General features: G+C 59.1%; 10 protein-coding genes across 10 annotated transcripts; 6 read left to right on the top strand and 4 right to left on the bottom strand.

The window, feature by feature from the left end:
• The first annotated feature begins 438 nt into the window (after positions 1-438).
• Positions 439-3,727, top strand: BJ171DRAFT_519989 (armadillo-type protein). Its single transcript, XM_053112389.1, has 5 exons — positions 439-813; positions 1,018-1,126; positions 1,256-2,298; positions 2,394-2,493; positions 2,696-3,727. Exons 1-5 carry the CDS (start codon positions 454-456, stop codon positions 3,538-3,540), a joined length of 2,457 nt encoding a protein of 818 aa, XP_052963003.1. The 5' UTR covers positions 439-453; the 3' UTR covers positions 3,541-3,727.
• Positions 3,728-4,312: 585 nt separating this feature from the next.
• On the bottom strand, positions 4,313-7,838 carry BJ171DRAFT_222855 (uncharacterized protein). Its single transcript, XM_053106505.1, has 7 exons — positions 7,820-7,838; positions 7,137-7,582; positions 5,826-6,904; positions 5,292-5,438; positions 5,132-5,185; positions 4,809-5,014; positions 4,313-4,570 (listed from the first exon to the last, which is right to left on the bottom strand). Exons 2-7 carry the CDS (start codon positions 7,501-7,503, stop codon positions 4,468-4,470), a joined length of 1,956 nt encoding a protein of 651 aa, XP_052963002.1. The 5' UTR covers positions 7,504-7,582; positions 7,820-7,838; the 3' UTR covers positions 4,313-4,467.
• A 4,126-nt stretch (positions 7,839-11,964) lies between these two features.
• On the top strand, positions 11,965-12,931 carry BJ171DRAFT_519986 (uncharacterized protein). The gene is made up of 2 exons (XM_053112388.1): positions 11,965-12,559; positions 12,723-12,931. The coding sequence occupies exons 1-2, from the start codon at positions 11,977-11,979 to the stop codon at positions 12,758-12,760; spliced, it is 621 nt and encodes a 206-aa protein (XP_052963001.1). The 5' UTR covers positions 11,965-11,976; the 3' UTR covers positions 12,761-12,931.
• Positions 12,932-14,049, top strand: BJ171DRAFT_519984 (uncharacterized protein). Its single transcript, XM_053112387.1, has one exon. The coding sequence runs from the start codon at positions 13,253-13,255 to the stop codon at positions 13,631-13,633; it is 381 nt and encodes a 126-aa protein (XP_052963000.1). The 5' UTR covers positions 12,932-13,252; the 3' UTR covers positions 13,634-14,049.
• A 48-nt stretch (positions 14,050-14,097) lies between these two features.
• Positions 14,098-16,562, top strand: BJ171DRAFT_519982 (mitochondrial carrier domain-containing protein). Its single transcript, XM_053112386.1, has 8 exons — positions 14,098-14,313; positions 14,585-14,647; positions 14,885-15,093; positions 15,261-15,392; positions 15,507-15,681; positions 15,861-15,971; positions 16,071-16,117; positions 16,274-16,562. The coding sequence occupies exons 1-8, from the start codon at positions 14,170-14,172 to the stop codon at positions 16,341-16,343; spliced, it is 951 nt and encodes a 316-aa protein (XP_052962999.1). The 5' UTR covers positions 14,098-14,169; the 3' UTR covers positions 16,344-16,562.
• On the bottom strand, positions 16,563-18,741 carry BJ171DRAFT_602154 (uncharacterized protein; the record flags this gene model as incomplete). Its single annotated transcript, XM_053115140.1, has 6 exons — positions 16,563-16,931; positions 17,082-17,153; positions 17,246-17,314; positions 17,403-17,530; positions 17,614-17,683; positions 17,804-18,741. 6 exons carry the CDS (start codon positions 18,739-18,741, stop codon positions 16,631-16,633), a joined length of 1,578 nt encoding a protein of 525 aa, XP_052962998.1. The 3' UTR covers positions 16,563-16,630.
• Positions 18,742-18,900: 159 nt separating this feature from the next.
• Positions 18,901-19,921, top strand: BJ171DRAFT_570743 (uncharacterized protein; the record flags this gene model as incomplete). The annotated part of the gene is made up of 3 exons (XM_053113654.1): positions 18,901-19,251; positions 19,396-19,471; positions 19,615-19,921. 3 exons carry the CDS (start codon positions 18,901-18,903, stop codon positions 19,737-19,739), a joined length of 552 nt encoding a protein of 183 aa, XP_052962997.1. The 3' UTR covers positions 19,740-19,921.
• Positions 19,922-20,099: 178 nt separating this feature from the next.
• On the top strand, positions 20,100-21,225 carry BJ171DRAFT_519978 (DAD family-domain-containing protein). Its single transcript, XM_053112385.1, has 3 exons — positions 20,100-20,504; positions 20,863-20,923; positions 21,055-21,225. The coding sequence occupies exons 1-3, from the start codon at positions 20,138-20,140 to the stop codon at positions 21,119-21,121; spliced, it is 495 nt and encodes a 164-aa protein (XP_052962996.1). The 5' UTR covers positions 20,100-20,137; the 3' UTR covers positions 21,122-21,225.
• Positions 21,226-23,940, bottom strand: BJ171DRAFT_519976 (uncharacterized protein). The gene is made up of 4 exons (XM_053112384.1): positions 23,761-23,940; positions 22,748-23,450; positions 22,095-22,585; positions 21,226-21,826 (listed from the first exon to the last, which is right to left on the bottom strand). The coding sequence occupies exons 1-4, from the start codon at positions 23,818-23,820 to the stop codon at positions 21,500-21,502; spliced, it is 1,581 nt and encodes a 526-aa protein (XP_052962995.1). The 5' UTR covers positions 23,821-23,940; the 3' UTR covers positions 21,226-21,499.
• A 115-nt stretch (positions 23,941-24,055) lies between these two features.
• On the bottom strand, positions 24,056-26,409 carry BJ171DRAFT_519971 (uncharacterized protein). Its single transcript, XM_053112383.1, has 7 exons — positions 26,335-26,409; positions 26,109-26,209; positions 25,995-26,004; positions 25,377-25,801; positions 24,914-25,125; positions 24,417-24,708; positions 24,056-24,227 (listed from the first exon to the last, which is right to left on the bottom strand). The coding sequence occupies exons 1-7, from the start codon at positions 26,366-26,368 to the stop codon at positions 24,120-24,122; spliced, it is 1,182 nt and encodes a 393-aa protein (XP_052962994.1). The 5' UTR covers positions 26,369-26,409; the 3' UTR covers positions 24,056-24,119.
• Positions 26,410-26,550: the final 141 nt, after the last annotated feature.

The raw sequence follows: 26,550 nt of genomic DNA, 5'->3' as shown, positions 1-26,550 counted from the left end.
GCTGTGGCGACAATGGTTGGATTCCGATGGACTGCTGGACCTGGAGGAAGTGCTGGGAGCTCGCAGTGGCAAGGTGCATGGCACGTCCCGAGGACCATCGCTCTATGGCTCGGAGTCGCCCAACAGTCCTCGACACAAGTCAATATCGGTAAGGTCCAGTGGTAGTGGTAGTGGTAGTGGTAGTGGTAGTGGTAGTGGTAGTGGTAGTGGTAGTGGTAGTGGTAGTGGTAGTGGTAGTGGTAGTGGTAGTGGTAGTGGTAGTGGGTGATCAACTCTTGCAAGTTCACTACAGCTTACGACTCTTCCCGCCATTAGGCTCGAATCTCTCGCAGCGAGCCGATAATCGAGCCCGAAGTGGATACAGGCGGGCAGACGCTGTCCAAGGGCACCATCCGACTCCTCAAAAAGCTTACCCAGGATGCCAACCCCGGCAGCGTCATCTCTAACGAAGAGATGCACGAGATTCTCAAGCACACCCTCATGGGCACAGGCGAGACCACCGAGCCCTTTGTCAATCCACTTGGAGCCGTCAAGGTCCAGCGATATCCTCGCAAGCTGGGTCGGCGTCGTGGCTTCCGCATCGACACCAGCGAGGCGAACGAGCCCCACGACGACGACTCCAAGGATTTCAAGCTCGTTCTGCCGTCGGTCCTCCGGGATGACGACGCCTCGACCGAGAGCGGGATAACAACCATGTTTGCCGACAGCAAGATGCAGCCCATGACCGACTCGTTCACAAAGTACATGGACATCCCAACCCAAGAGCTCGAGGAAGCTGCCGCTGCTCCGAGCGACGATGCCGATGGCACCGAGGTGATTCTCCCTCCTTCTCTGCCAGCATCTGCATCTGCTTCCTCACTTTACTCTGTGGCTTATACCTATACTACGACGACAATGCAATCATCTCATCTGTAAGCTAACACACCTTCTCGCTCCACACACATTGCACACATTGCACACATTGCACACATTGTACACATTGCACACATTGCATGTTCACGAACCTGCGAAATCCAGGCCAAGTCTGGCGACGATCTCAAAGTCGCCCGGGCAAAGAGTTTCCGATACGTCCGCAAGAAGGAGGCGCAGACATCCGAGTGGTCGCTGGCGTTTGCGGTGGCCATGAGTAAGTGGATACGGATCGTGTGTCTGTCGAGAGTACCAGATTGTTGAATCCGACTCGACCGCTCTCCTACCCATGTATCGGGACTGATTTGGCTGTATCGATCATCATCTGGACTGCCCCTCTCTCCAGTCAAGCAACGGGCCATGCCGAGGCCAAAGCAAAAGGACGAAAGCGAAGGCGAGACCCAGAGTAATGCCACGAGCGTCATCGAGGAGCTCGGCGACTTCTTGAACACCCCATACACCGAGTACCCTGTTGTCCCCGAGAAGCACACGCCGGCCTACCAAGCCATTTTCCAGACCATGATGCTCGCCCTGCGGGAGGGTGACCGGTTCCTCAAGTACGAGGCCGTCCGCATTCTTGTCATGATGGGCGCACAGTTCAGCACCCTGGGTCGATGGGACAACATCTCCTTCAAGGCTGCCCTGCATGAGATGATCCGGCACGGGGCGGAGCACCAGCGATTCTTGGCAGCAACCACCCTGTGCGAGCTCGACAACGTGGACGAGCATGTGTTTCGAGAGCTCCAGAAGGGGCTGGGTGATGTCGAAGAACAACGGCGCAACAAGAGCAAGGCGATGTTGGAGCGGATGGGCACCGAGTATGTGCACCAGGTCTTTTCGATTCTGGTAGAAGAGAGCCGGAACAGCAGCTGGCGGGCGCGGCGGGAGACGGTCGATCTGCTCGAGAAGTGGATCCACCGCCTGTCGCCCAAGGCTGCTGTCGATTCGGACGGGGCATCCGAGCCAGCCCCAGGTATGAACGGCAACGGCAGCACCAATGACCCGAGCAACGGACCCAAGGGATCGAACAAGGCCGCACGGCCTGCTCCCAAGCCCAAACCCAAGCCGCCGCCGACAGAGGAGGAAATCAAGAAGCAGCAGGAGCGGCTCGAGATGATCGACCGGGCCGTGCAGATCCTGCTCGACCTGATGTGGAACGACTGGTCCACAGAAGTCCGCAATGGCTCGGCACAAGCCCTTGGACGGCTTGGACGGGGCCGATCGGTGTTTGATCGGATCGTGCATCTTCTCGAGTCGAACGATCCGCTCCGCAAGATCGATGCGCTCAAAGCACTTGGCTCGATCGGGGTGATGACCAAGAGCGCCATGGACAACTACCTGGCATGCTTTGTGGACTCGCACCACTCGGTCCGGATCCAGGCATGCAAGGCAAGTTCGGCGCGCCTTTGGATTGATTGATGCGGAGCCAGAAGCGAGGCAGGATGAAGCATGGGTGAGCTAACGAGATTGCGGACACTTGTCAGGTTGCCTGCGTCTTGGCAACGAACAACCGCCAGCTGGTCGGGGCGCTGATCGACCGCTTTGACGACTACGACTGGCGAGTCCGGGCATATGCAGTAAAAGGTAATGATGGCTGGTGATTTGACCCAAAGAACGGTGCAGACCATCCGCTGCGACACGGACTTAAACCAACATTTGCATCATACCGGATGGCATCCACGCTGCACAACATGGATTCACACCATGCAACGTGGTATATCCACTGTGCAATCGGCATCAAAATCGACATCGACATCGACATCGACATCGACATCGATATCGATAGCCGTCGGGCTCTCACGCTGCAAAGAATCCAAGATCCGCGAGGCGCTGCTCTACTTTCTCTATCACGAACCCGAAGCGCCCGTGCGGGTCGAAGCCGCCCGGTCGATTGGCGAGCTCGGGCTGCTGGAAATCGATGCGGCCTTCAAGGACGCCCTCGTGACGGTCATCGAAACCGACAAGAGCGAGATGGTCCGGAAGGAGGCCCAGGCAGTACTGGTCCAGGCCCGTGCCATCACCACCGAGACCATCGGAGGCGCTCCCTCAGGCACATCGGCTCCGTCTTCGGCCGGCGATCGGGCGGCGGGACATTCAGGACACCCAGGGCATCCAGGGCATCCAGGGCATTCGGGGCACTCCGGGCATGAGCCGGGAGACACGCAGGCTCACCACCCCGGCGGAGGAGGCATGTTCTCAAGCCATCCGTCCGCAACCCTGACCGAGAGCAACAATACGCTGTCGAGCATGTCGTCGCTCAGGGGCTCGACGCTGTTTCCGACCGCACCCACGGCTCGCCCTGTGCCGTTTCCGCACATCCTCAGCGGCCGATCCGAGGCCGAGGTCGACATCTTCCTGCGCGACGAGCTCGTCGGCGAGAAGGAGCAGCGCGCTGTGATCGAGCAGGTCGAGAACATGACGACCAAGGGCCAGGTCATTGCCGAGGTGCTGCAGCTCGATGCCCTCTCGGCGTACATGGAAGAGTCGGGCCTGGATCTGGTCTTTGGTGCCGAGCACTCGCCCATGGTCCACGAGATCCACCATCCCAGGCGGAGGAGGCCCATTTCGCTCGGGCTGCCGGAGCCCCAGATGCGGGGCGGCAGGCGTGTGCCCAAGATCGATTATGCATAGAGGAGTGACGGAGCGGAGGGACTTGTCTTTGTCGGTCATGGGCCAAACACAACAACGATACCCATTCTCCTCGCTCTGGGATGCGGGACCACTAACATCGGTGCTGCCGATGCTGTCCGTCAGATGGGCGAGCCTGTTTCCACGCGAGATCCTGGGTGACGATTCGGCACACTTCCTGTCTGTCTTTTCCCCCCCTCCAATTGCAGTCTGGGCAGATCGGTGAAACTGCGGGATATATTCCATGGGGCGGGGGGGAGGACAGTGCTGCGGGGAGAGCCGACACATATTTCCGGCGAGCAAACGAGGAAGAGAAAGACAGGGTGGTGATGGCGATGCCGAACTACATGGTGAAGAGTAAAAAAAGGGGGGGGGATGAAATGGCAAGAGTAAGAATAAAACTAACAAGGTCGAACCTCAAACTACGCAAATTCAAACGGGAGGGGGTGGGGCGGCGACTCGGAGTGCAAACAGAGGGGGAAAAAGTACATCCCCAAAGCAGCACAGCCAAGACAGATATTAATGAGAGGAGACGTGACGAGCAAGGTAGCATGCATATGGCTCCAAAAAGTGGAACGGGAGGGGGGAGGGGAGGAGAGACTGGTTGGAAAGAGATTTGATGGGCACAGAAGCGTGTGGACTGGATGGTGTCCACCTCGTATCGGAGGGCTGCGCAGACAGCACTGTCAAGGAATTAAGCGCGGGAATCGATGGGGCTGGATCGATGTTCCCATGGAGAAGGAGAAAGAGGAAGGGAGAGGGACTTGAGTGCGTTGGAGGATCGTGACGCAGACGTCCACAGGAAAGAGGGCGCCGACCCAGCAGACACGATCTGGTCTGATGCCTTGCAAGAACAGCAGAGCCTGACCGAGTCCAGACTTGGGAAGACACACATGCCCAAGACGAGCCCAGGCACTTGGCTCTGTCAGATTACTGTGGCTCGTCCATGACGGCAATGATGTGCAGCGGGAAGGCGCCTTCTTGGCGAGTGGAGACGTTGAAGCCCAGTCCCCATCCATCGCCATAGATTTTCCTATTGGTCAACGGGGCAAAGAGGGTGAGTGGATATGCACACAGAGATGGAATGCTCCCCGTTGGGTTGAGGGGGTAGGCGTTACACGACTCTGATGGAATTCCGCGGCGCACAGACTGGGTGATGCAGTTGACATCGGCATCATCCGGGCTGGGTCCCCCCCATGAGGAGCTGGGGGTGCTGCCGGCTTTGGCTGGAAGGACACGAGGTCGAGAGAGGAGAGTACCCCTGATCCTACCTGATGATAACCTGGTCTCCGGGCATGAGCGCAATCTCGTCCGACATGCGCGGGACATACTTCTGGACTGCGCGGTACTTTTTGGCAGGACCCTTGCGGCCGCTGGAGCGACGCTCAGGGTTCAGAGAGGGCGAGCTGGCTGGCGAGAGCGACGGCGAGCTGGTGACGCTCTTTTGCTCGTCCTTGATCTGGCTGAGCTTCTCAAGCTGGGGAGACGAGGAGAGAAGAGGCGAGGCAACAAAGACGGAGGGACGGTGTAAGAGTGGCAGATGGCGACTGGTGGCGCGATTATCAGCACAAGCGGGACGCGGCCGGGGACGTACCAGGGCCTCGATTTTGGTGTTGCTTTGGGAGTCGCCCTCTGCGGTGGAGAGTTTCTGCAGAGAGGAAGGGGCGGGTGAGTATGTGAACCGACTAGGAATAAACAAGGGCGACAGGCGGAATGGAGATCCATAGGGGCCCGGACAGAGAGATGATGCTCACCGAAAGCTGCTGGCTGAGACGGTTGGTGTCAAATACTGGGCGGATCGGCGGGGAGGGGTTGCTGTCCGGAGGAGAGGGAAGCTTCGGGCCGGTAGGGAGACTGGCAGGCGGCAGCTGAGGGAACATCTGGGGCTCGAGGACCTCGAGCTGCGAGCGGGGACGGCGCGTACGAGACACGGGATTGCGGGAAGAGCAAGCGACACACGGAGCGACATTGAGGGCAAGCGATGCCAGAAGCAGTGTCGAGCACGGGCGATCAAGGGGATGGGAGGGGAGACATTGAGGACGATACAGTGCAAGGGACCGTTCCAAAGCCGGGGATTGGATCGACGACAGAGACAAGGCGAGGCAGCGACAGAGCACAGACGCGTTAGAGAAACGTGCGCACCCGGCTCAGACACATGCGCACCATGTGGGGCCCAGACGAGGAAACATTGCTTTCCTCCACCACCCCGGTCGGGCAACGCTTTGCTGTCCTCCTCCCCTCCAATCCATGCACGTTTGGTGGCGAACACACAAACGTGGCACACTTACGACATCGTCGACGACCGAGTTGGGATCCTGGGAAGGAGCGGGGTGCATCGAAGGCGGGGTGTAGAGGCCAGGGGCATCCAGGTCGCGGCGGGGAGGGCCGTAGTGAACGTTGATGTTCTCGTCGCCGTTGCTGGCGAGCGAGAACTTGCGGTTCCAGGCAACGGCGGCAGCGACAGGGTCTTGCGAAATGGTGCGCGACATTTGGACGGAGCTGCTGAGGCTGGAGAGAGACGGGCGAGCATGCAGGCGCACAGGCGAGTTGTTGGCACCGCCAGAGTTGTTGCTGCTGCCGGCGCCAAAGTTGTGCTGGGTGGGCTCGGTGATGCTTCTGGGAACATCCTCGAACGGGGGCTGCGTCGGAGGCAGCACCTCGGATTGCCGGTTCGAACGGCCGGCCTTGTTGTCGGCCGAGACGTCCTCGGGGGTGGGGACCAGAACGACAGGGACATCAAAGGTCGAGCTGGGCTCCAGAGGATTGTTGCTCAAGAAGATTTTGCCGCGGAGGAAGGACTTGATGGAAACGAGGGCGCTCTCGTTGGAGGCGACAAAGCCAGTGGCGTTGAGGTTGAGCAGAAGCTTGGAGCGCAGGACACAGCCAAAGGTGTCCTCGACGTTGCTGACGGGGTTGGTCTCCTCGTGAACGGCGATGGGGTTGGGCAGGGTCAGCTCGGCCGCTCGGCCGGCAGCGCCGCGATACTCGACGACGGTGACGACGGCGATGTAGACCTTGAAGATACTCTGGCCGGGCGGGACGGTGAAGATGGTAAAGTCGACAAAGAGCTTGTCGTTGGGCCGCAGGACCCGCGAGGAGGCCTTGACGGAGAAGCGGCACTTTTTGTCGATGATGGGCGACTCATGGACAATCTCAGACTTTTTGGCAAGCAGTCGCTGCTGGGCGACAAGGGGCATGAGGATGGTGACGGGGACAATGACCTCGCGGGTGGTCTTGATGATCTTGAGGCCCTCCTGCCAGGTGAGGACGGCACGCAGCTCGTAGAGAATGCAGCCACAGGCATCCTTGTAGCTGGAGGGGACACCGGACGAGGGCAGGTTGATGGTGAAGGGAATGTTGATTCCGCCTGCGACGACGAGGAAGCGTTGGGTGAGTAGAGTGGAGGGGATAGATGGATGGAGTAGAGTGGAGGGGATAGATTCGATAGATAGATGAATGGAGTGGAGGGATAGATTCGATAGATAGATGGACAATCCGGCACACAGAGTGGAAAGCCAGCCCGGCACACACACTCTGTCCCCCCCCCTCTATCGCTTGGGAACATGGGCGAGTGCCAAGAGGCACAGACAGAGACCCACCAAACTCGTTCGGGACCAGGTTCTCCTTCTTGTCATGCAGCCGGCACTTCAGAGTCTCGGTCAGGGTCAGGAAGACCTTTTCGGAAATCTCGGTCTGGTGCTTGCTGACAAGGGCGGCGGGGGCATTGGGGTCGGTCTTGGCCTTGGGCGAGACCCAGACGGTCTCGCAGCGACCGATCAAATCGACTGTGAGGGTGACGTCCTTGAGGGTTTTGGTGGTATGCAGACGCACACGGCCCTTGAGCTCAGCGGGGACACCCCAGCCGGCCTCGATCTGGAAGGTGCGGTTGGGATCGATGGCGTTGGGCAGCTCCGAGTTGTTGATGCCCACGTCCGGAACGATGAGAAACTGCTTGATGGACGACATTGCAGGGGGTGGTTTGATGAACGATGCGAGCGAGGGAGCAGGAAAGAAGGCTGGGTGCCGATACGAGGGGTGGAGGAGGCTTGGGGGGGGGGATGTAAGCCGAGTGGTCAAGTCAGCGACGACTGAAGTCAACACAGCAAACCGATGCAGCTGATCAATGCGGGTGGTCGATGCGGGTGGTCAAGTGCAAGCAGGGAGACAGCAAAAGTAATACAAAGCAACGGCCAAAGCAACGGCCAAAGCAACGGCCAAAGCAAATGTTAAAGCAAACGTTAACAGATCTGTTAACGACCCTGCTGGACAAGAGTCTGCACACCTGGCTGGACGGACGAACGAGCGAGCTCAGCGACACAAAAAAAACAGTCTCGGGACAAGCCTCGGAAAAGCCTGGGAAAGCCTGGGAAGGCCTGGGGGAAACAGCCCTCGCCAGAGGCTTATATTCGGTGCCGCCCGGCCTCGCGCAGGACGCAATCGCGGCGGCCATGCTCGCAGCGATCCCATGCAATCCCGCGGCCGCCACCAGGCAGGAGCAGCATGTTGGCGACGGGCTCACAAGGCCGGACAGCAAAGGTGCGACCGACTCGGGCGACGGCTTTGCTGTTGGTCTCTGTGCGGCAGTTGCTCGGGGCTGCAAAGGGCCGGGCGGATTGCACGCGGTCGCGGCCAAGGGGGGGGGGAGGCGGCAAAGGCGGGGGGGTTGGGGCGTTGTCGGGTGCCCAGCGGGTATCGTGCGGGCGAGAGGATTGCATGGCGGATTGCATGGCGGATTGCGCTGCCGATGTTGTCCATGCATCGGCAGTGATATGTCGTTAATGCATTGGCAGTAATACATCGTTAATACATTAATGCACCGCCAATCGTTAATGTCGAGGGGAATCGCCAAAACACGGCGTCGTATTGGTGCCACGCAACCACAATCCCCATCGCTGCATTTCCGCGGCCATTGCACTCATGCCCCCAAAGGTATCTTGTTGCCCGGCCGGCCCATGCTCGCTGTCTGCACCACCCTCCCGATGCAACAAGACACATTCCAGCCGCCGTTATAGCCCGTCGTCGCCACGACATGATTCCCGCGCATGGTCCGCGGTATCCTCCCTCGTCGGCAACGGAGCCATCGGGTCTGTCGCCAGTACACCGGAGCCATCAACAGCCGCTCCAACCATCGCAGCCGAACGAACGAACGAACGAACGAACGAACGAACGAACAGTCACCATCCGCGACCGATACCATAGCCTTTCTCGCACAGGGCCATGAGCTCACTCCTTGTTGGCTGCGAGTCCGCGCCGATTGGCTGGCTCTGAACGCACGCCGTTGCACCGGCGCAAGCAAAGGGACAGCACGTTTGCCCCGCTGCCGACCAACCAGCGACGTCCGCGGGGGCCGGCAAAGGTGTGTCGGGCCACGGGAGCGCAGCGTGGCCCTGCCATCCAGGCCAAGGTGAGGCACTGGCCGCAGGACAGGGGGAGCGGCCAGTGCTGAAGGATGCGGTGAGGACACGGCGTGCGATGGTGTGCGGGGGTGTGCGGTGCGATGGTGTGAAAAGCACGCAAATGAATGGAATGGATGCAAATGAATGCAAATGGATGCAAAAGTATGCAAAAGTATGCAAAATGCGACAAGTTGCAGTCGATGAGCCGCAACCACGGCCATTCTGCACTCGGCCCGACCAACAACCATGCCATGCTCGCTCTCGGCCACCACGACGGGTCTGTGGACGCATCCGAGATGGGCGGTGGTGCCGCAGATCGGCCGCACGGCGCATCCAAATGAGCATCCGTGGGGTGCCTTGGTTCCCCAGCGGCACAACCCACGTTCTCTCCGGCCGGCTCTCCGCCATGGCCCGCACACGGCTCATGACCGCCGAGTGCATGGGCAGTGCATGGGCAGTGCATGGGCAGTGCATGGGCAGTGCAGGGGGTGGGCATTCACGCATTCGGCCATTCGACCATTCGACCATTCGGCCATTCGACCATTCGGCCATTCGGGCAGCATCGAGCCGCCGCACACAGCACCAACTTTCGCCCGGCCCGCAGCCGACCTTCCAGCGAGCGCCCAATCAAGCGGCATTGGCCATGGTTGGATGCGATTCCACCGACTTTGGCAACCGCACTCGATCAAACCGCTCTGCAGCCGCCCCAAACATATGATTAGCACCTATTCGTTCGTGTGGCCGCCCCTTGCCTTTCCCGCCGGGCTCTTCCTCGCTTGGGTGTGTTTGGGGGGACGATCGAGGACCAAGTCTGAACGGAAGCGTCGCCGCTCCGACGACAATAACAACAATTCCATCGGCCAGAGCCCGCTCTGCCCTCCCGGCCGACCCCATCGCAGCTGCACTTTCCTTCCCGGATTCGGTCGCTTTGCTCCACCCTCCCCTATCCCCGGCATCCCACCGGCCTTGCCCCTGCTCGCCGATCGCTCCTCTGCTGCTCCTCCTGGCCCATTCCAGTACTCCACTTGGCTCGCTTGACCATCCTGTGTCGGTGATGGTCGCCAGTCCAAAGTAGCGCCTTAGTTCTTAACAAGTCGCTTTGCGCTGCTCGGCGTGACTGCTCGTTCCTTTCCCACCACCACTTCTCCATCGCGACTCGCCCACTGCACTATCGATCGATACACTTGGCCTCTGCCACGGCATTGGTACCCTCCTATTCTGGCTTCATCGGCATCCACGATTCCCTATCCACGTTGCTAGAAGCAGTTCCGGTTATTCCCAAGCTCTCGCTGGCACCGTTTGCGGCTACGAAGCCATCATCATCTGACTCTATCACTCCAGTCATTGTATAGTTTTCATCTCCTTCCTTTCCCTTTCTTGGCCCTCATTCTTGGCCCTCATTCTTGGCCCTCATTCTTGGCCCTCATTCTTGGCCCTCATTCTTGGCCCTCATTCTTGGCCCTCATTCTTGAACGCCCCTTCCTTTCTCTCTCTCTCCTCCCACGATCTCCTCCCACGCTCCTCTCCCACGCTCCCTCCAACACCCTTTGCTATATCGCTTCGTCCTTCGGCTGCTGTTTTCCAGGGCTCACCGTAAATGTCTTCACCCAACCCCCTCGCCTCCATATCCATCGATACCTCCAGAGCTCTCCGCCTTCCAGAGTCGCCCCCAAACTCGGCAAAGATTCTCGAGCGAGGCCCTACCATGGCCGACTCGCACAAAGACAAATCCCACAACCCAGACTTCCCACGCACCCTGGGCAAGCGCCGCTCGATCGACTATGAGCCCCAGATCCCGCCTCCTCGCCCGTCGCCCCAGGCCCGTCAGTCGGCTGTCGCCTTCGATGCCAGTGCAAACGCAGACCGCCAGTCTTCTTCCGTTTCGCCGTCGTCGGTCGTCAGCAGCTACAGCGCCAACGAAGCTCTTGTCGAATCCCCATCCAAGCGACAGGCCAGCTTTCCGCCAACAGCCGACCTGGCCATGGGCCCTCAGCCCCACACCATCATCTCTGCTTCTACCCAGGCAACCAGGCACCGTTTCCCAGGCGGCACCCGTCTGCCCGTTCATATTCCCCAGCCATCCAAGCAGAGTCTCTTCAACAAGAATGGGCGCACTCAGCTCACTGCCTCACAGCGAGCGGCTGCTCACGCCGTAGCGACCCCAGAGGACCTCGCTCGTGCCGAGATCAAGGAGAGCATCCGCAGCCGTCTCGAAATGCGCATCATCGCCAAGGCGGCGATGCAAAAGCAGAGCTCCGAATCATTGGGGATCGAAGCCGCATCCGCTCCGATCCCGGCCCCTGTCCCGGCCCCTGGCTCGGTGTCTACCCCTGACTCTGCCCCTGACGCCGCCCGGATCTCCAAAAAGCCCCACGCCTTCAGCAAATCTCCCAAGCCCCAAGACGCCTGGGCTACTCCAGATGCCACCCCTCAACAGACCATCGCCCAGCTTTCGCAGCCACGGCCAATGCCATCCATGCCGGTCTCGCCGCCGCTCTCGTCGATGCAAAGTAGTCCCTATCCGTTCCACGCATATCCCTTTGCCGGTCCCTCGTTCGCGGTCCCGCCCACATCCCCAGACGGTGGTAACGGCGATACTGCGGTCCAGCCAAGCACTTCGATGCTGTCGACAATGGCGGCTGGCCCTGCAATGGTCTCGGGGCCGATGGGGCTCCAGAGCATCCCGATGATGCCGATCCCAGCCATGTCGGCGCTGGCGCCAGGGTCAATCCCAGGCATCCACCTCATCCCCGGAATCCACATGATGCCCGGAATACCCGGAATGCCCGGAATGCCAGGAATGCCAGGAGTGCCCGGAATACATGGAATACATGGGATGCCGGGGATGCCCATCATGTCCGGAATGCGGATCATCCCGATGTTGCCTGGAATCTCTGGAGTGCCCGGCGTTCCGGGCATGCCAACCATGTACGGGTCGCTTGCCCCGATGCCGATTCCGGTGTCTCTGCCGGGAATGTATCCTTCACTGGGCCCACCACACTCAGCCGCAGTGGCAGCCCCCGGCCCAGCTGTCCATCCCTCGATGCAGGGGCAGCATCGTCTCCACGACATGTCGCAGCCCAGCCACGGCCCCGTTTACTCCTCAGGGTCAATCCCGGGGGCCTCTGCACATCTCTCGTCGTCAATGCTGTCTCAATCATCGCATGCATCATCTACAGCTCATTCAAGCTCAGTTGCTGCCGACGTGCCCGTCAAGTCATCGAGAGACCGCAAGCGGACGTCGGCAGTCCAGGAAACCAAGGAGCATCTATCCAAGAACCGAAGCCGGACGAAAAATCCTCTCAGGGTCACCCGAACTGCGGATGAGTCCGAGGCAGTCGACGACGGATCAGACGACGATGCAGGCGATCAGGGCATGTCACAGCCGCTGGCCGAAGATCAAGCACTCTCGGCTGCTGCTGATGGGAATCTAGCTCATGGTATTGGTGCTCAAAGTCCGGCTGAAGCAGATGAAGCCGGCAAACACAATAATTCTATGGAAGGCAGCGATGCACTCGGGCCGTATGACTCTGTCGACCTCGGAGATGCGATTGAGGGCACTAATGATGCAGGGCACGACGATCGGGGCTCAGCTGTCGATCCGCTTGCAGTCGGTGGCCGTATGACTGGTAGTCATAGTGCAGCAGTCAGCAATCGCACAGCGATGAATTGCGAGGCCGCCCCAGGCTCGAAGGCTGTCCATCCCTCGCCAGCATCAATTCACACAGAGCACTCCAAGTTTCTCCACATCACCGAAAAGACGCCATCCGTCACCGAGCTCTACTTTACCTACGGCCACGAAAGCGACGTCGACAAGGGCCCGATGAGTGCGGACTTGCTGGACGATAAGGACATGCTCGCCGACTATGGGACAAGCCTCAAGCCGAGAGAGCCAAGAGAGCCGAGCGAGCCGGCTGCTGCTACTGCGACGACGGAACAAACGGGCCTGGCGCCCATCGCAGGGCTCAAGGAGAACCCGAGCCATGAGATGCTCGTGCTGCCCAACATCCGGCCAGGCTCCGACCCGGACCTCAACCTCGTCGAGGGACACTACAAGTTTGGCAGCTCGACCTCGCCCAACACCAGCGAGGCGCCGCACGACCCCTTCCGGTCTCCCACGGTGGCCACTACTGCCTCGCCAACAGAGGCATTCCCCTTCAGATCACCCGAGCAGCGACGAGAGAAGCTGTCGCTCGATGTCTCGCGGTGGAAGTTGACCTCGGCCTCTCCCGAACAAACGTCACTGCCGCTGGTGTCCCCGACGGCGATGGAGCAATCCCCGACTCACGGCGGGAACCTGTGGAAGCTGCTCGGGGTCCATGCCGGAGAGAGCGGCGATCCCAGTGGCATCGGCGGCATTCTGGATTCGCCGACCAAGGCCCTGGCGTTCTTCTCCGAGAGGTGAGAGCGATACTCTGAATCGGGCAGGCGCGGTCGCCAAAACACCACCAAGGCCCCGCCCGTTCGCCGTTAGGAAGTCTTTGCTCGCCGTCTCGATCGTCGCTGTTGGTCGCCAAAGTGGCTACCATATCGCCCCATCCTATCCATGCCTCGGTCCTCTCGCTTTGTCTGTCTGTCTGTCTGTCTATCTCTTTCTATCTGTCTGTTTCCCTATCGGTCTGTCTGTTTCTCTATCGGTCTGTATTTCCTCCATCGGTATGTGTGCTTTCTCCCTACTCTCAATGTCTGCTGCATCTTGATGGCAGTATCTCGAGCCGCGCAGGTGTATCAATAAAAAAATGAATGGCAGCTTGTTCAGAACGAGCCGAGGCAGCATTGTCCCATTTGACTCGACAGCGCACCTCACCTCATCACCGTCTGCCTGCGCGCCTGGTGACTCATCGCGACACCTCGGGGAGATTTGTGCGGTTACGGGACTGCCTGAAAAAGCAGAGGCTGCCGATGCGACGATGCATGCCAAACCTCCATGCCTGCCAAACCTCCTTGCCTGCATGCGGGATCCGGGAGTGCGGTGGATAGCCACGGTGACCGATAGACGAGCGCTCCTCCCCACACATGGGCATCACAGCCAGACGCAGGCACGTCGACGACGGATCGTCACCCTTATCTGGTTCGAGCCGCCACTCGAACCGGCCGCCGCCGCTTTTTTTCGCCCATTCATGTCGGCCTGGCGGGTCGGCGACTTCATCCTGTTCTTGTCCGTTCATCGTCCAGCCCATCGTCCAGCTCATCGCCCAGCCCATCGCCCAGCCCCGTCCTCTGCTGCTCTGTCGCAATGGCCCCTCACCTCTCGAGCTCTGGAAAGAAAGAATCCGCCACCGCCCGTTTCCTCGGCGCTGGCTGCTCCGGTGTCCTGGAGCTTCTCTGCTTCCATCCTGTCGACACCGTCGCCAAGCGTCTGATGAACAACCAGCAAAAGGTTACCTGCCGCTGTCGGGGCCTCCATCCTGCCGTCTTGTCCGTGATGAGCGTCCCCCTGGCTCCTGGGCGGCTTGATCCCCTGTTGCCGCGCTGGCCTGGCGGGCTCGTCGATTGCCGGGTTTGTCCTGGCCGATCAGCCCTCAGGGTCGCCGTCGCCGCCGCAACCGCTGCCGCATCGGACTCGCTTCGTTTGCTTGGTTGTCCGACCACCGCTCGCCCCCAGCTGTCTTTCGGCGCCCTGAACCATCGCCCTCTGTGCTTGTCTCTAGGTCTTCACCAGCGGCCAGTCGTTTGCTGAGAGCTCGGCCATCTTGAACAAGGTCATCTTCAAGGTACCTAATCGTCCCTCTCCGCGCATCCCCAAGTCCTGGCGATCTGTCCCCCGGTGCTGCGACATGAGCGCGGCCTCCACACCGGGGTTGACAGCCTCTGAGACAGCATTCGCGCTCGCACTTGCGCTCTCCCCCGCACCTGCACACCTCGATCATCGGATCTACGCGCCGTGTCTGATTTCGGATCTGTCTCCCGCTCCTTCTGCTTCTGCCTGCGTTGGCGCCACCGCACCGCAGGATGCTGCCGCCAAGAGCGGGTTCTCCAAGTACATCTCTCTGTTCCCGGGACTGGGCTATGCTGCCGGCTACAAGGTCATGCAGCGTGTCTACAAGTTCGGCGGCCAGCCCTTTGTCAATGACTACCTGAACAAGAACCATAAAGGTGTCTTCCAGGAGACCTTTGGCGATCGCTATGCCAAGGCCGTCATGCACGCCACCGCTGGCAGGTACGTGCTGCGGCCTTCGTCTCGCTCATCTCTCGTTGAATCCATCGTTTCGGATAGACGGTCTCTCAGTTTCGCGTGGTTGCAACCTTCGGCCATGACTGATCGAATACGTGCTTGTTGTCCGCTTCGCTGACCTTCCGACTGCTGTGTACTGCGCGGTGCGACAGCTTGATCGGCATCGGTGAGATTGTTCTCCTGCCCCTCGATGTCCTCAAGATCAAGATGCAGACCAACCCCCAGATCTTCCAGGGCAAGGGCCTGTTCCAGGTCTTCTACGATGAGGGCTTCGGCCTGTACCGGTACGCTCCCTCCCCGCACGGTGGCGTGATGCGCCTGTCGTTCCTGCACAATCCGATACCGGCATCTGCGCTTCCGTTTCTGATCGTTTCTCTGTCACACTCGCTTTACTCCAGCGGCGCTACCTGGACTGCTGCCCGTAACGCCCCCGGCTCCTTTGCCCTGTTTGGCGCCTCCGCCGTCACCAAGGAGTACGTTTTCGGACTCGAGGATTACAGCAAGGCCACTTTCGTCCAAAACTTCTGCTCCTCGATCGCCGGCGCCGTCGCCAGTATCACCGTCTCTGCTCCCGTGAGTGTCGACCTGCCCTATGTGCAGGATGGTCCTTGACAGCCACTGTCGCCCATGTGACTGTGCCGGTCGCCGCATCCGCTATTCGCATGTGATCGAGCCAGTGCAGACGGTCTGCTTCGTGCTCTTGGGCGACTGCTGCCTGACCAGCCAGGTCTGTTTGCCGTGTCTGTCCACAGCTCGATGTCGTCAAGACCCGTATCCAGGCCCGCTCCAAGGACCAGGTCGAGGCCGGATGGACCATCGTTGGAAAGATGATCCGCAACGAAGGCCTTGGCTCCTTCTTCAAGGTAGGGACTGCAAGACTGTCGGTGCTCTCTATAACACAGCAGTCGCGTGCCCCTGCCCGTCGGTGTTGGCTTACCGATCATGATCTATTTCGCCTGCAGGGCCTTACCCCCAAGATCCTTATTGTCGGTCCCAAGTTGGTGTTCAGGTGAGCTGCGTGATATGCTCCTAGCTGAGATTTCTGTGCTCTGTTGAAGCGCAGCCAGGACGTCCTCGGGGCACTCCTTGGGGCACTCCTCGGGGCACTCCCGTTGACAGGCCTCCGATCGCTCGGCCCAATATTGATCCGTCTCCTGCTCCACAGCTTCACCATCGCCCAGCAGCTCATTCCCCTCTTCGGCAAGCTCTTGGACGGCGACCGCACCACCGCCTAATTGGCCCATCTGTGTCCGGGCCTGATGGCCATCGACGTATCCGATTTGCCCCCTGCTCTGCGCCCATTTCTAGACGAGCCCACTCCTGCCCGGAGGGCTCATGTCCTAATTTCACCATTTTTCTCTCCCATCATATTTTGGATGCCTTTGTTTTTGCTGCCCACCCACATATCACCGCCGCACTCCCTCTCGCCAGCAAACATGGATTGTATGCACCATCTCTGCCAGAGACTCCCGTGCTTGACAAGCACTGCCAATGTTTGTCGGAGGCGCTGCACCGACAGCGGTTACTGACATCCGCAGCTCGACGGGGTCTTGAGCAGCGGGTTACCGCCCACTTGGCAGGACGTCTGACTCGAAGTCGAGCCTGCGCTGAATTTGCTACACATGGCCGAGCTCACTGTCCCCGTCAGGTCGTTGTTCTGGAAGTTGATGGCTGCCAGGCTATTGAATGCCGCAAGGTCGTTTGGAAAATCCCCTGTGAGTCCGCACGACTCTACTACGAGCTCCACGAGGGACTGACGCCATTGCTGCGACGAGGGAATCCATGACGGGAAGCTGGCATTGATCGAAACATTTTGGAGGACACTGGCGGTTGAGGCACGGTGATCGAGGCATGGTGGTTGAGGCATGGTGATTGAGGCATGACGATGGATCAGCCAAGGTATCATACTCTGACTCGAGACGGCGCATGCAACCGACAGTATATCACACAAGCCACGACGGCTTTGGCCTTACAGTGACCGAATCGGAGTGTTCCCAATGTTGGCTGGGATGGCACCGGTTGCCTGAGGCAGAAACAGGAGGTGTCTATTGCAAGCGTCAGTGACAGCCAGCCATCGACTGACTGCAGGTGTCGCAATCCACAATCGGTGGTAGCATTCGACAAGCGCACGACCTACAAAAGTTCAAGAGAGCGGGCCGACCCGATATCATCCAGATCGATCTTCCAGTGGCCTCGCTGAATGAGACTGGCGGAATGTGGATGGGCGTCAACAGCGGCGACTGAGGGCATCAAGTACGCTGCCCCGATGGTCGCGCCAGATTGGGGCCGCTTACACTTGCTTCAATCCAGGGAGCCTCCAGATGCTGGACGGGAAAGCCCACGAGGCCGTCTGGAGAGAGGCGTTGTTGGCATCGGCGGCGCCAAGAGTGCTGGCGGCAGTCGAGGACAAGACAAATCGGCTCTTAGCAAGTCATGACATGAGTGAGCATGGCCCCATCAAAGCCCCATCAAAGCCCCATCAAAGCCCCACGCACTGCAGGATACTTGCAGATTTTGGAGAAATATCAAGGAGCCGAGGGAGTCAGGGAGGCTGCCGACGACGCCGGTCAGCATCCTGCGCGAGGAGGGAGGGCAATCAAAATAGCGGTGGTGAGCCGTGGGAAACGGCATTCTGGGTGTGCCAAGTCCTAATGCTCACTGGACATGTAGCGGCTCGATTCCTCCGCCAACTTACAACTCCGATACGTTGTTGCCGGGTCCGCATTGGACACCCTGCCAGGAGCAGACATCCGGGCTCTGCATCCAGCCTGCTCCAAGTGAGTTTGCACTTTGGCCTGCTTGACGCTGCTGAAAGTACAGATCCGAGAGTGCGCAGAGCTGCACGACGGCACTAAAGTCGCCCGACTTTTCCAGGGACATGCAGGCCGGACAAAGCTTGTAGAAATCGGCCGGGGCCATGACGGCGGCGAGATCCAGACAGATCCGCTGGCTGACATAGTCTTGGACCGGAATCCACTCCTCGGTTCCGTTGATCGAGACGGCGATGGTCCCGCTGCTGTTTTGGAGGCGGAAGAACACCCAGTAGTCCAGCCAGGCCAGATTGGCGAGGACCAGTAGTGCCGCTATACATCCGAGGAGCTTCTTGCGCCATGTTCGACGCTGGGAAAGAGACTGCAGCACACTCCGGAGCCGCCCGCGACTGCGTGGTCGCTGGGAATGGGTGTGCTCCAGCTCGCCCAAGTCGGTTTTGAGAGGCGCTTTGCGCTCTTGGTCGACAACAAGCTTAATTGGGCATTGATTATGACGGCGCAGAGCAAACTCCGTCTCGGACTGTGGCTTTTCACAGGGACCCCGCCAAGCCCAAAAGGCTGGGCGTCTGGGACCAGCGGGGATAGACTCGATCCTTCCGACCGATGCAGCCCCAAACCCGTGGCGGGTCTGGGTTTGAGAGGAGTGCATTTGCGAGCTTCTGGGGCCCAGGCTTCCGAGAGCTGGCCTGACTATCTGATCTTCGCCGCTGTCATCGTTGTCACAGTCTTCACCGGTCCAGTTGGGGATGCATGAGCATGCGCGTGGGGCGGGTTCTGGGGTTGGGTGGACGGGGCACTGCCCAACCTCGAGGCTGTCGACTGGGTCGGCTTCGGCACACAATCGATGGGGTCGAGCGTTCATAGGCGGTGGTCTTGGTGTCGCCCTCGATATCGGCAGCACCGGCGATGGGCTCTGTCGGTGCAGCAGGCAGATGCTTTATGCTGGTTGTCCTCGGCGCTGCCACGGGGCATTGCAGTTGTCCTCCTGCTGCCACGGGACGTTGCAGCAGTTCTCCCAATCATGTCCCGCGCTGTGGTGACACTGCGGATGCACAACAACAACGGCCGCGCCTTCTCATTGGCTGCTCCGACATCGCTCTTCGCTCCTTGGGCGGGCGTTCCGATCGATCGCCAGGGCTTCACTGTTTCCCGTCGATCCAACCCGCAGGCCGACGGCATGAATGTGGTGCAGGCCTCCGAGATCTTTGACGGCGTCGCCGTCCATTTCCAAGTTGTCGTCATGGCCGACTCTCTGATCGTTTGGGCCGGCAAAGGCGACGGCCCCTCAGATCAGCAGCAGCGACGGTCAGCCAGCGACAGCGCCCCAACCGGACGACTTGGCTCGCTTGCTCTTGCGATGCCCAACCTCGGCGTACGTGACGGCAGTCTGTATAAGACCATGATGCTCTCGGACCTGTTCTTTCCCGGCGTCCACTGGGTGCTGTCCCTGCCCGCCCGCATCCACAGATCCGTCGCCCTCATTGGCTAACGCAGCGGATCTCAACCTTGTCCACAGAACGGGGTGCCGACTTCGACGAAACTGTTTGGGGCGTCTCTTGACGAGCGATCCGAATCGATGGCCAAGCGACTCGGTACGTATCGACGTCCATCTGCAGCGTCCGACGTGCACGAGCAATCGAATGCACCACCAGGGACGTGCTGGGCATTGGAATACCCACTAAAAGCGTCTCCAACGCCAAAACTCTCTCCGCTGGCCCATGTTCGCTTTCGCCAGCCGCCAAATTCAAGAAACAGTTCTTTGTCACGATCGACCTGCCCTCGACCCCGGACGGCATCGAACTCTCCCTCTTTGCCGAGAAGAAGCTGGTGCAGGTCGTCAAGGACGTGCTCGAGCGGTAGCAAGAGATTCTGTGGGCGATACCGTTTGCATCCGCTGAGTCCTCGGCGGCACTTGTGACGAAGCAGGTTGCGCCGGGGTGTGGGCAGCAGCTGCCATTGTCTGGGTCCTCAATACACACCACAGAGGCCTGTCGCCACATGTTGCGCTGCCACCACCTGCGAGTGATGGCCATGGACGGTGCGATGTTCCAATCCAACAAAATGCCCGTTTGCATTGCGCATGCACTCGGATTCCAGGATTCCAGGATTCCAGGATTCCAGGCCTGCAGGAGCCTGGTCCGCCGGTCCGAGCGTGACATGCACATGACCCGCCGCAGCCCATATGCGGCGTTGGTGTTCTGGAATCTCGCCCGGCGCTTTCGGCATCTCCTTTTCCCACCTCCATCGGCACCACACCCATGGCCAAGAAGGACGCCTCCAAGAACGCCCAGAAGCAGGCTTCGTCTGCCTCGATCTCCGCGGAGGAGATCAAGGCCGCTGCTGCGTCTCCCGCTGCACCGGCTTCCTCAGCCAAGCCCCCGGCCGCGAGCCCTGCCCCGTCCAGGAAGCAGCCGGCGCAGCTCTCCACGGCATCGCTCCTCAAGCTGCTTGTGCAGAACTACTGGAACAACACCCCCCAGCGCCTCAAGCTCATCGACTCCTTCCTGGTCTTTGTCATGATCACCGGCATTGTCCAGTTTGTCTACATGCTGATCGCCGGCAGCTATCCCTACAACGCGTTCCTGTCGGGATTCATCTCGAGCGTCGGCGTCTTCATTCTTGCAGGTAACGATCGCGATAGAGCAGCCAGCTCACTCGGCCACGGGCTTGATTGCCCGGATCTATGTTGCAGCGCGCGGTGCTCCAGCTCCGCCAATGCCCAGGCAGACATTCTTGATGGCCCGCACGCAGCAACCGGAGCGGATCCACCCATCTTGCTGGCCAAGGATCGATCCGCACACGATGACTGCCCTGGCTGGCTCAAGCCTCGCTCGTCTCTGCATCTCTGTATAGCTTCTGTGCCGGAGTGCCTCTTTGTTTGTTACCTTGAGCCTGAGAGGCTGTCTACGTTGCCGTGGGTCGTCTCGGCTTACTAAATCTGTCTCGATCAATGCCGCTCCTCCCCGATCCCATCCTGCACCAGCCAACCTCCGTATCCAGACCAACCCTGAGAGCACAGAATATTCGAATCAGCATCATGAAAAGTAGGTCTCCCTCACTGATACTCGTTGGTTGCTCTTTCTGTCTGGCTATCGACACGGTCGCCTTGAAACCGCAGCGCACTGACCACCGCCTGCCTTGCTATTTTACTTGCCCGGTGCCCTCCAAACGACAGAGCTTTCGCCGAGTTTTTGCTCTCGGGCATCGTCCTCTTTGGCTTTGTTATCAACTTTATTGGCTAGATATCCAATATACATCCGTTGTCTGTTGATGCCCCAGCTCGACGGTCGCGAAGTGCCACTCTGAGAGCTCACACCCGAAGAACAACCACGCTTGGGAACCGGGGTCCTCCTCGTCGACCACTTCCGAGTCGGACGCATCGCTTCGAATGGGGCACCGATCGCTACGGAGCTGCAAGAAGCCCCAAGGTGTATTATCCTGCAGTGAGGACACAACCAGCACATTTATCGCGGCATTCCGCTATCATGATGCGACCTGAGCAATGCTACAAGGCATGTCCGATGGACGTATCAGCGTCGAGACCATGTGCCTTCGGTCGTCTGCTTTCATCTGGGTTATCGGTTCACAGCAGCGCGCCTTTCGCGCCACTTTCAATGAGTCTATTCGCCGTGCCCTTCTCCGAGGACAAGATTGATAACCTCCTCATTCGGGAACCACTCGGCCTGCTCATCTGGCGCAGCATTGGCGCCCCACCAGGGTTCTACAGCCTCGCCATCCTCGGCATTACGGGCCCGGTTTTGGATCGTTTCATCATCTTCGGGCGCATCAAACAGGCGCTGGTAGCATCCGCTGTTGGAATCGTTGAAGTGCCAGTACGGTGCATCTCGCGAGAGGAACGAGCCGCATATGTAGCAGAAGAAGGTCTTGCAAATGTGGCAGGTCATTTTGTTGCAGCCCTCGGACTTGATGACGGATATACAACACTCCTATTGCCATGGGGAAGGATATGGGGGAGGGCAACGCTTTCTGTCAGCATGCGGCCATCAATGCAACGGCAGCGACAACGGTAGCAGCACGGCGAGATTCAAAACGCATCCTCGATGAAGGTGGGGTCATCGCAGGAAGCATTTGCTCGATCGACTGGAATAGCTCTGCTGCCAATCCAGCGACCCACAAAGCATGCCCTGATATGTCCCCGAGCTGAAGCAGCCAGCTGAACCAAAGGCAGTGGATTGGGATGGTACGATACGCAACTGGACACTTTTGAGTGTTGTTCTTCTTCCAGAGCTCGCTTTCTTTCTCGTCCTCCATCTCCTTAACAAGCTTCAGAAGCATCTTCTTGCCGTAGCGTTTCTCAAGAAGAGCTTTGGCGCTGTCGTCGGCCTTGAGATACTGCTCTAGAATTGTGTCCAGATTCGAGAGCTTGCAGTAGCTCTGGTAGCCGTGCCAGCACTTGCGGCAGAAGCAGCAAAAGGCGAACCCGCATTCCTTGCATACGCACAGCTTGTCATCCATGCTTTCACGGATTACGGGTGCTCCACAGTCCTGTCGTGGGCAGTACGTGACGTCGTTGCGGCTCTCGAGAATCTTCTTGCGGATGATTTCCGTGTACCGTTTGGAGAGTGTCTTGTTGACGATGCGCTGGACGTCTGCGACTGGCAATCGGCCAGCCGACGTCAGTTCGTGGTTCTTCGAGTCCAGCTTGGTGCATTCGGGATCCGGACAGCCAACGCACGAAACCGACCCTGTTGCACGAACATCACGGAAGACATTAGATTTGTGATCCAAGACAGCCCATCGCCGCATACAAGCGCCAGCTATCACCAGCAAGAGCCTTGCCCAGCAGCCGGAGGACACGCATGAGTCCGCACTGAGCACCGTAGCCGCTGGTGTCAGCGTCGCCGCACCTTCGGTGATCATTGCCGAGAAAAAGTCCTCGAGACAGCCTTTGCAAAAGACGTGCTTGCAGCGGCTGAATCGGAAGCATGCTGTGCCTTTCTTTGACTCGAGACAGATGCCACAACTAAAGACAGATTCGTCAAAGATGCGCTGCTCCTGGAGCTGGCTGTACTCAATGAGTTGGTCCAGGACGTTGTTGAATGGTTCTCTTGCGTGCTGTGGGCTGGGCCACTCGATTTCAAGAACAGGCACTTCCTCGGATGCTGTCGAGTTCTCGTCCTTCTGCAGGTACCCGAAACTCTCCAGCAGTTCGGACTTGATGAATTCGGCTATCCGAAAGAGAATCACGTCGTGGTCCTCATCCCAGAATTGCCGAAAGGTTTTGCAGAGCCCCGTCTGCCGCCGGGCGTGCAGCCAAGGACATTCGACCTGCAGAATCAAGGGCTCGCGCGAGGGATAGCCCTTGGCCATCATGAATCGAACAGTCACTGGCGGGAGATGTAAGATGTGGGCGGTTGCTATGGCGTCGTCGGATGCAGGACTGGCCGACTGCTGATCGGCTTGGGAGGGATTGCGGCTGATTAGCTCGGGGGTGCTGTCCGCGGGCCGTTGCCGGACATGGACTCCTTCGAAGGGGAGCTCGCAGTTGATTCTTAGGATTCCAACATGGGGATCAGACGACTCGATTTCGAACTCGGTTTCGTAGATGGACTGCCCGTCGGAATTGGTTATCAATCCAACGGGGCAGCGAGCCATTGTTGTTTTTGTGGGCGACGGCCATATTGGCACACCGTTTGGCAGAGACGTTTATCGACAGGCGAGCGGCGATGAGCAGCCCAGGCAAGAATCCGGTAAAGTCAGCTGTCCGATCGAGAAAACATTGCTCATCCACGACAAATCCAGCCAAGAGAATCCAACAGGGGCACCGACCCGGAGAGTCGGCTGAAGATAAGTCGACTGACCTGGGCCGATATCGCAGTGGCAGCCCAAGAGAGATGGCAGCATGACATGTCGGTCGTACCTGCAAAGCCAGAATCTCATTGTCCTGCTGCTCTCTATTCCACTCTGGGTCGTCGTCCATGTTTGCGTTGTATCGGGCTCGGGCGAGGCCAAGCAGGCGGAAGAACTGCGACCGGCTGCCGAGCCACCAAACGCTCGGTATTTTGAACGGCCGGCTGACGGCCCAGCAGCGCAGTCATCACCGCAGCGCAGCCGCAGCCAGCCAGGCAAGCACACTCCCACGAGGTTCTGGAATGTCGACAGAGATCGCGACACCTCGCTGACCGCAGCTCGCTTCGTCGGCGATGGCATCTGTGTGCTTTTGAGATGGTTTTTATAGCCGCTGCCCACGACAGCTCCAAACACCCGAGGTCGGGCTATCTAGCGCGACGCAAGGAACTCGGCGAGCTCAAAGCTCTGGGCGCCATCCTTCTTGACGACTACGCCCTTCTCGGTAACAATCGCCGAGATCAAATGGGCAGGCGTAACCTGGTATTGAAATAGCCGCATCAGTCAAGATCAGCAGCGATCGTCATCAGCGATCGTCATCAGCGATCGTCATCAGCGATCGCCAGCAATGGTTCGCCCTGGCCGCACGCTCTATCCATTATATCAATGTCGCTGATGCCGTCCTTGCCGGGCCCTATACTCGCAACGGAGGACGTTCTGGATACTTACATCAAAGGCAGGATTCCAAACGTTGATACCGTGGGCAGCAATGTGCACGGTCGAGCAGGTGGCAGGGCCACTAGGTTCCTTGATGCCGGCCTCGTCCTCAAGGTTCTGACCACGAATCCTCACGACCTCCAGGCCACTTCGTTCCTCGATAGGGATCTGGGCACCCGACTGGATGTTCAGATCGATTGAGGTCGAAGGAGCAGCGACAATAAAGAGGACACCGTGATGCTTGGCAGCGATGGCAAGCTGGTAGGTGCCAATCTTATTGGCGGTATCGCCATTGGCGGCAACTCTAGCAGATGTGGAACAATCAGAAACGCTCCGGCAATCTCGTAGTCCTTGCGGCAGATGTAACATGCACTCTTGTGGTAGGATACCGAACTGGCCATGCTGCCAGCTGCAGTCCGGTCCCGCCATGGGCTTTCGGTTGCCAAGGACAGCCCGATCGACAGTCAGGGCCGCTCTTTGGCCACACAGTGTGCTGAGCAGGATCATACCTATCGGCACCGACAACGATGGCGGTGACGGGCTTCTTGCTCAGCAGAGCCGAGGCCATATTGTCGCAGATGAGGGTGGCTGGGATCTTCTCGTAGACCAGCTCATAGGCCGTGAGGCGCGAGCCCTGATTGTAGGGTCGAGTTTCGGTGCAGTACGCATGCTCGAGCACATTCAGTCCATGCAGATCCCGAATGATGCCGAGAGCAGTGCCCTGTCGAGGTCGGCAAAAAACAAGGCTTCAGGAGATGGAGATGGAGCAGCAGCCGAGCAGAGCACGATGTTTCTCAAGGATACAAACTCGGCGCAGTTTTCAGCGTGACCGTTGAAAAACAGCCAGCCGGGTCATCGTCGGCAAGATAATGGCCCGGTTGTGTCGAACACACCACCTCTCATGCCATAGAGCGCAGGTCTCCAATCGTCATCCTCATTGCCGTCGCGCTCCGGCAGCCGTGCTCAACTCACCCAGCCGGCGGTAGCCAGGCTTCCGGTGTTGCAGTGGGTCAGAACCTGAACCCGCTCATGCGATGCGGGCTTGTTTTCCAGGATAAACTCGGCACCAAACTTGCCAATGTTCTTGTTGTCTTTGATGTCGTCTTGGAGCATCACTTCGGCGGCCTCCAGATACGCCGCCACAACGGCGTTGGCACCATCCTGCTCGCTCAATCCTTGTGCATTGCGACCAGCTTGCTGGACAACCTTGGCAAGCTTTCCGGCAGCATCGAACAGATTGACTGCAGTCGGGCGGGATGTCTTGAGGTATTCGAGCTGTTCGAGAATGAACGTCTCGGCGCTCTCGCTGGACTGGAGCTTGGGCTCGGATCGATGCGTCTGGGCGACATGCAGCTCAACAGCAAGCGAGAGAGCGGCGACGATGGCAATGGCGGGCGCTGAAGGAATGCGAGGGAGTCGAATCAATCGGCTGGGTGGGGCTTGCGTTGACTGGCCAAGCCATCGGCTCGCCGGAGGTGCACTTGTCTGCTGTCGGGCTCCAGATCAAGATCAGGCACTCGCAGCAACAATCTTGAGCCTCGGAGCAAGGACGAGTTGTAGATCTATTTCACAATCTTCAGCGCAGCTTACCTCCTCGGACCTATCCAGCAGCGGGAAGCGATTGGGTACAAAGTTTACTGGAGGTTATTCGGGAGCACCGACACCGAACAGGCCTTATACGCAACAACACGAATGGATGGATACCTTCATGGTGCGAATGACCTTGTGTCCATCCTTGGAGTCCTTGACCTCTTCGTAGACGCTCTCGAAAGGAAGCAGCAGCTGGTCGAGGATCTCGAGACTTCCTGTCGTTGCAGGAGGCGCAAGCATGGGCGAGGACCCGATCAGTAAGCGGTCACGCCCAGGCGTCTCTGGGCGAGGTGGGAATGAGTCCAGGGCCGCCAGGGACATCCATGCGGTCCAGACGCACCTCGGCGGTACTTGATAGCCTGGAGAGTAGCCATGGCGGGTTGCTTGCTGTGCTGTTGGAGCGCTGGTGCAGTCGGGGCCGAGAAGATATCGAGCGAATCAAGCCCGAGCGAGCAAAAGCAATCCCGGATCTGGTGTGTGTGTGTGTGCGGCGTGTCGTTTGGCGGTGTGACAAGGCTCCAAAAATGGAAAGCGCGAGCAGTGTTGCCTGTGGGCT

The sequence above is a fragment of the Polychytrium aggregatum genome (assembly GCF_025602895.1).
Source record: "Polychytrium aggregatum strain JEL109 chromosome Unknown BJ171scaffold_44, whole genome shotgun sequence".
Taxonomy (NCBI): Eukaryota; Fungi; Chytridiomycota; class Chytridiomycetes; order Polychytriales; genus Polychytrium; species Polychytrium aggregatum.
Note: the sequence above shows the minus strand (reverse complement) of the source record. Positions and strands in the feature narration are given on the sequence as shown.

What these genes read in the sequence shown, in the direction of transcription:
- BJ171DRAFT_519989 (XM_053112389.1), top strand. Translation starts at nt 454, where the DNA reads ATGCACGAGATTCTCAAGCACACCCTCATGGGCACAGGCGAGACCACC. An exon ending in ACGATGCCGATGGCACCGAG is followed by an intron (nt 814 to 1,017) that starts GTGATTCTCCCT and finishes TGCGAAATCCAG; the next exon opens with GCCAAGTCTGGCGACGATCT. An exon ending in GGCGTTTGCGGTGGCCATGA is followed by an intron (nt 1,127 to 1,255) that starts GTAAGTGGATAC and finishes CCCTCTCTCCAG; the next exon opens with TCAAGCAACGGGCCATGCCG.
- BJ171DRAFT_519978 (XM_053112385.1), top strand. Translation starts at nt 20,138, where the DNA reads ATGGCCAAGAAGGACGCCTCCAAGAACGCCCAGAAGCAGGCTTCGTCT. An exon ending in CGGCGTCTTCATTCTTGCAG is followed by an intron (nt 20,505 to 20,862) that starts GTAACGATCGCG and finishes ATCCTGCACCAG; the next exon opens with CCAACCTCCGTATCCAGACC. An exon ending in TCGAATCAGCATCATGAAAA is followed by an intron (nt 20,924 to 21,054) that starts GTAGGTCTCCCT and finishes TCCAAACGACAG; the next exon opens with AGCTTTCGCCGAGTTTTTGC.
- BJ171DRAFT_519971 (XM_053112383.1), bottom strand. Translation starts at nt 26,368, where the DNA reads ATGGCTACTCTCCAGGCTATCAAGTACCGCCGAG. An exon ending in ATCGTTGTCGGTGCCGATAG is followed by an intron (nt 24,709 to 24,913) that starts GTATGATCCTGC and finishes CACATCTGCTAG; the next exon opens with AGTTGCCGCCAATGGCGATA. An exon ending in TTTGGAATCCTGCCTTTGAT is followed by an intron (nt 24,228 to 24,416) that starts GTAAGTATCCAG and finishes TTTCAATACCAG; the next exon opens with GTTACGCCTGCCCATTTGAT.
- BJ171DRAFT_519984 (XM_053112387.1), top strand. Translation starts at nt 13,253, where the DNA reads ATGCCGGAGAGAGCGGCGATCCCAGTGGCATCGGCGGCATTCTGGATT.
- BJ171DRAFT_519976 (XM_053112384.1), bottom strand. Translation starts at nt 23,820, where the DNA reads ATGGACGACGACCCAGAGTGGAATAGAGAGCAGCAGGACAATGAGATT. An exon ending in ATGAGATTCTGGCTTTGCAG is followed by an intron (nt 23,451 to 23,760) that starts GTACGACCGACA and finishes TCCGACGGGCAG; the next exon opens with TCCATCTACGAAACCGAGTT. An exon ending in ACAACACTCAAAAGTGTCCA is followed by an intron (nt 21,827 to 22,094) that starts GTTGCGTATCGT and finishes CCATGGCAATAG; the next exon opens with GAGTGTTGTATATCCGTCAT.
- BJ171DRAFT_519986 (XM_053112388.1), top strand. Translation starts at nt 11,977, where the DNA reads ATGCAGGGGCAGCATCGTCTCCACGACATGTCGCAGCCCAGCCACGGC. An exon ending in TGCAGTCGGTGGCCGTATGA is followed by an intron (nt 12,560 to 12,722) that starts CTGGTAGTCATA and finishes GCTCTACTTTAC; the next exon opens with CTACGGCCACGAAAGCGACG.
- BJ171DRAFT_222855 (XM_053106505.1), bottom strand. Translation starts at nt 7,503, where the DNA reads ATGTCGTCCATCAAGCAGTTTCTCATCGTTCCGGACGTGGGCATCAAC. An exon ending in ACACCAAAATCGAGGCCCTG is followed by an intron (nt 5,015 to 5,131) that starts GTACGTCCCCGG and finishes TCGTCTCCCCAG; the next exon opens with CTTGAGAAGCTCAGCCAGAT. An exon ending in GGAGACCAGGTTATCATCAG is followed by an intron (nt 4,571 to 4,808) that starts GTAGGATCAGGG and finishes GTTGACCAATAG; the next exon opens with GAAAATCTATGGCGATGGAT.
- BJ171DRAFT_519982 (XM_053112386.1), top strand. Translation starts at nt 14,170, where the DNA reads ATGGCCCCTCACCTCTCGAGCTCTGGAAAGAAAGAATCCGCCACCGCC. An exon ending in TGATGAACAACCAGCAAAAG is followed by an intron (nt 14,314 to 14,584) that starts GTTACCTGCCGC and finishes GCTTGTCTCTAG; the next exon opens with GTCTTCACCAGCGGCCAGTC. An exon ending in ATGCACGCCACCGCTGGCAG is followed by an intron (nt 15,094 to 15,260) that starts GTACGTGCTGCG and finishes GCGGTGCGACAG; the next exon opens with CTTGATCGGCATCGGTGAGA.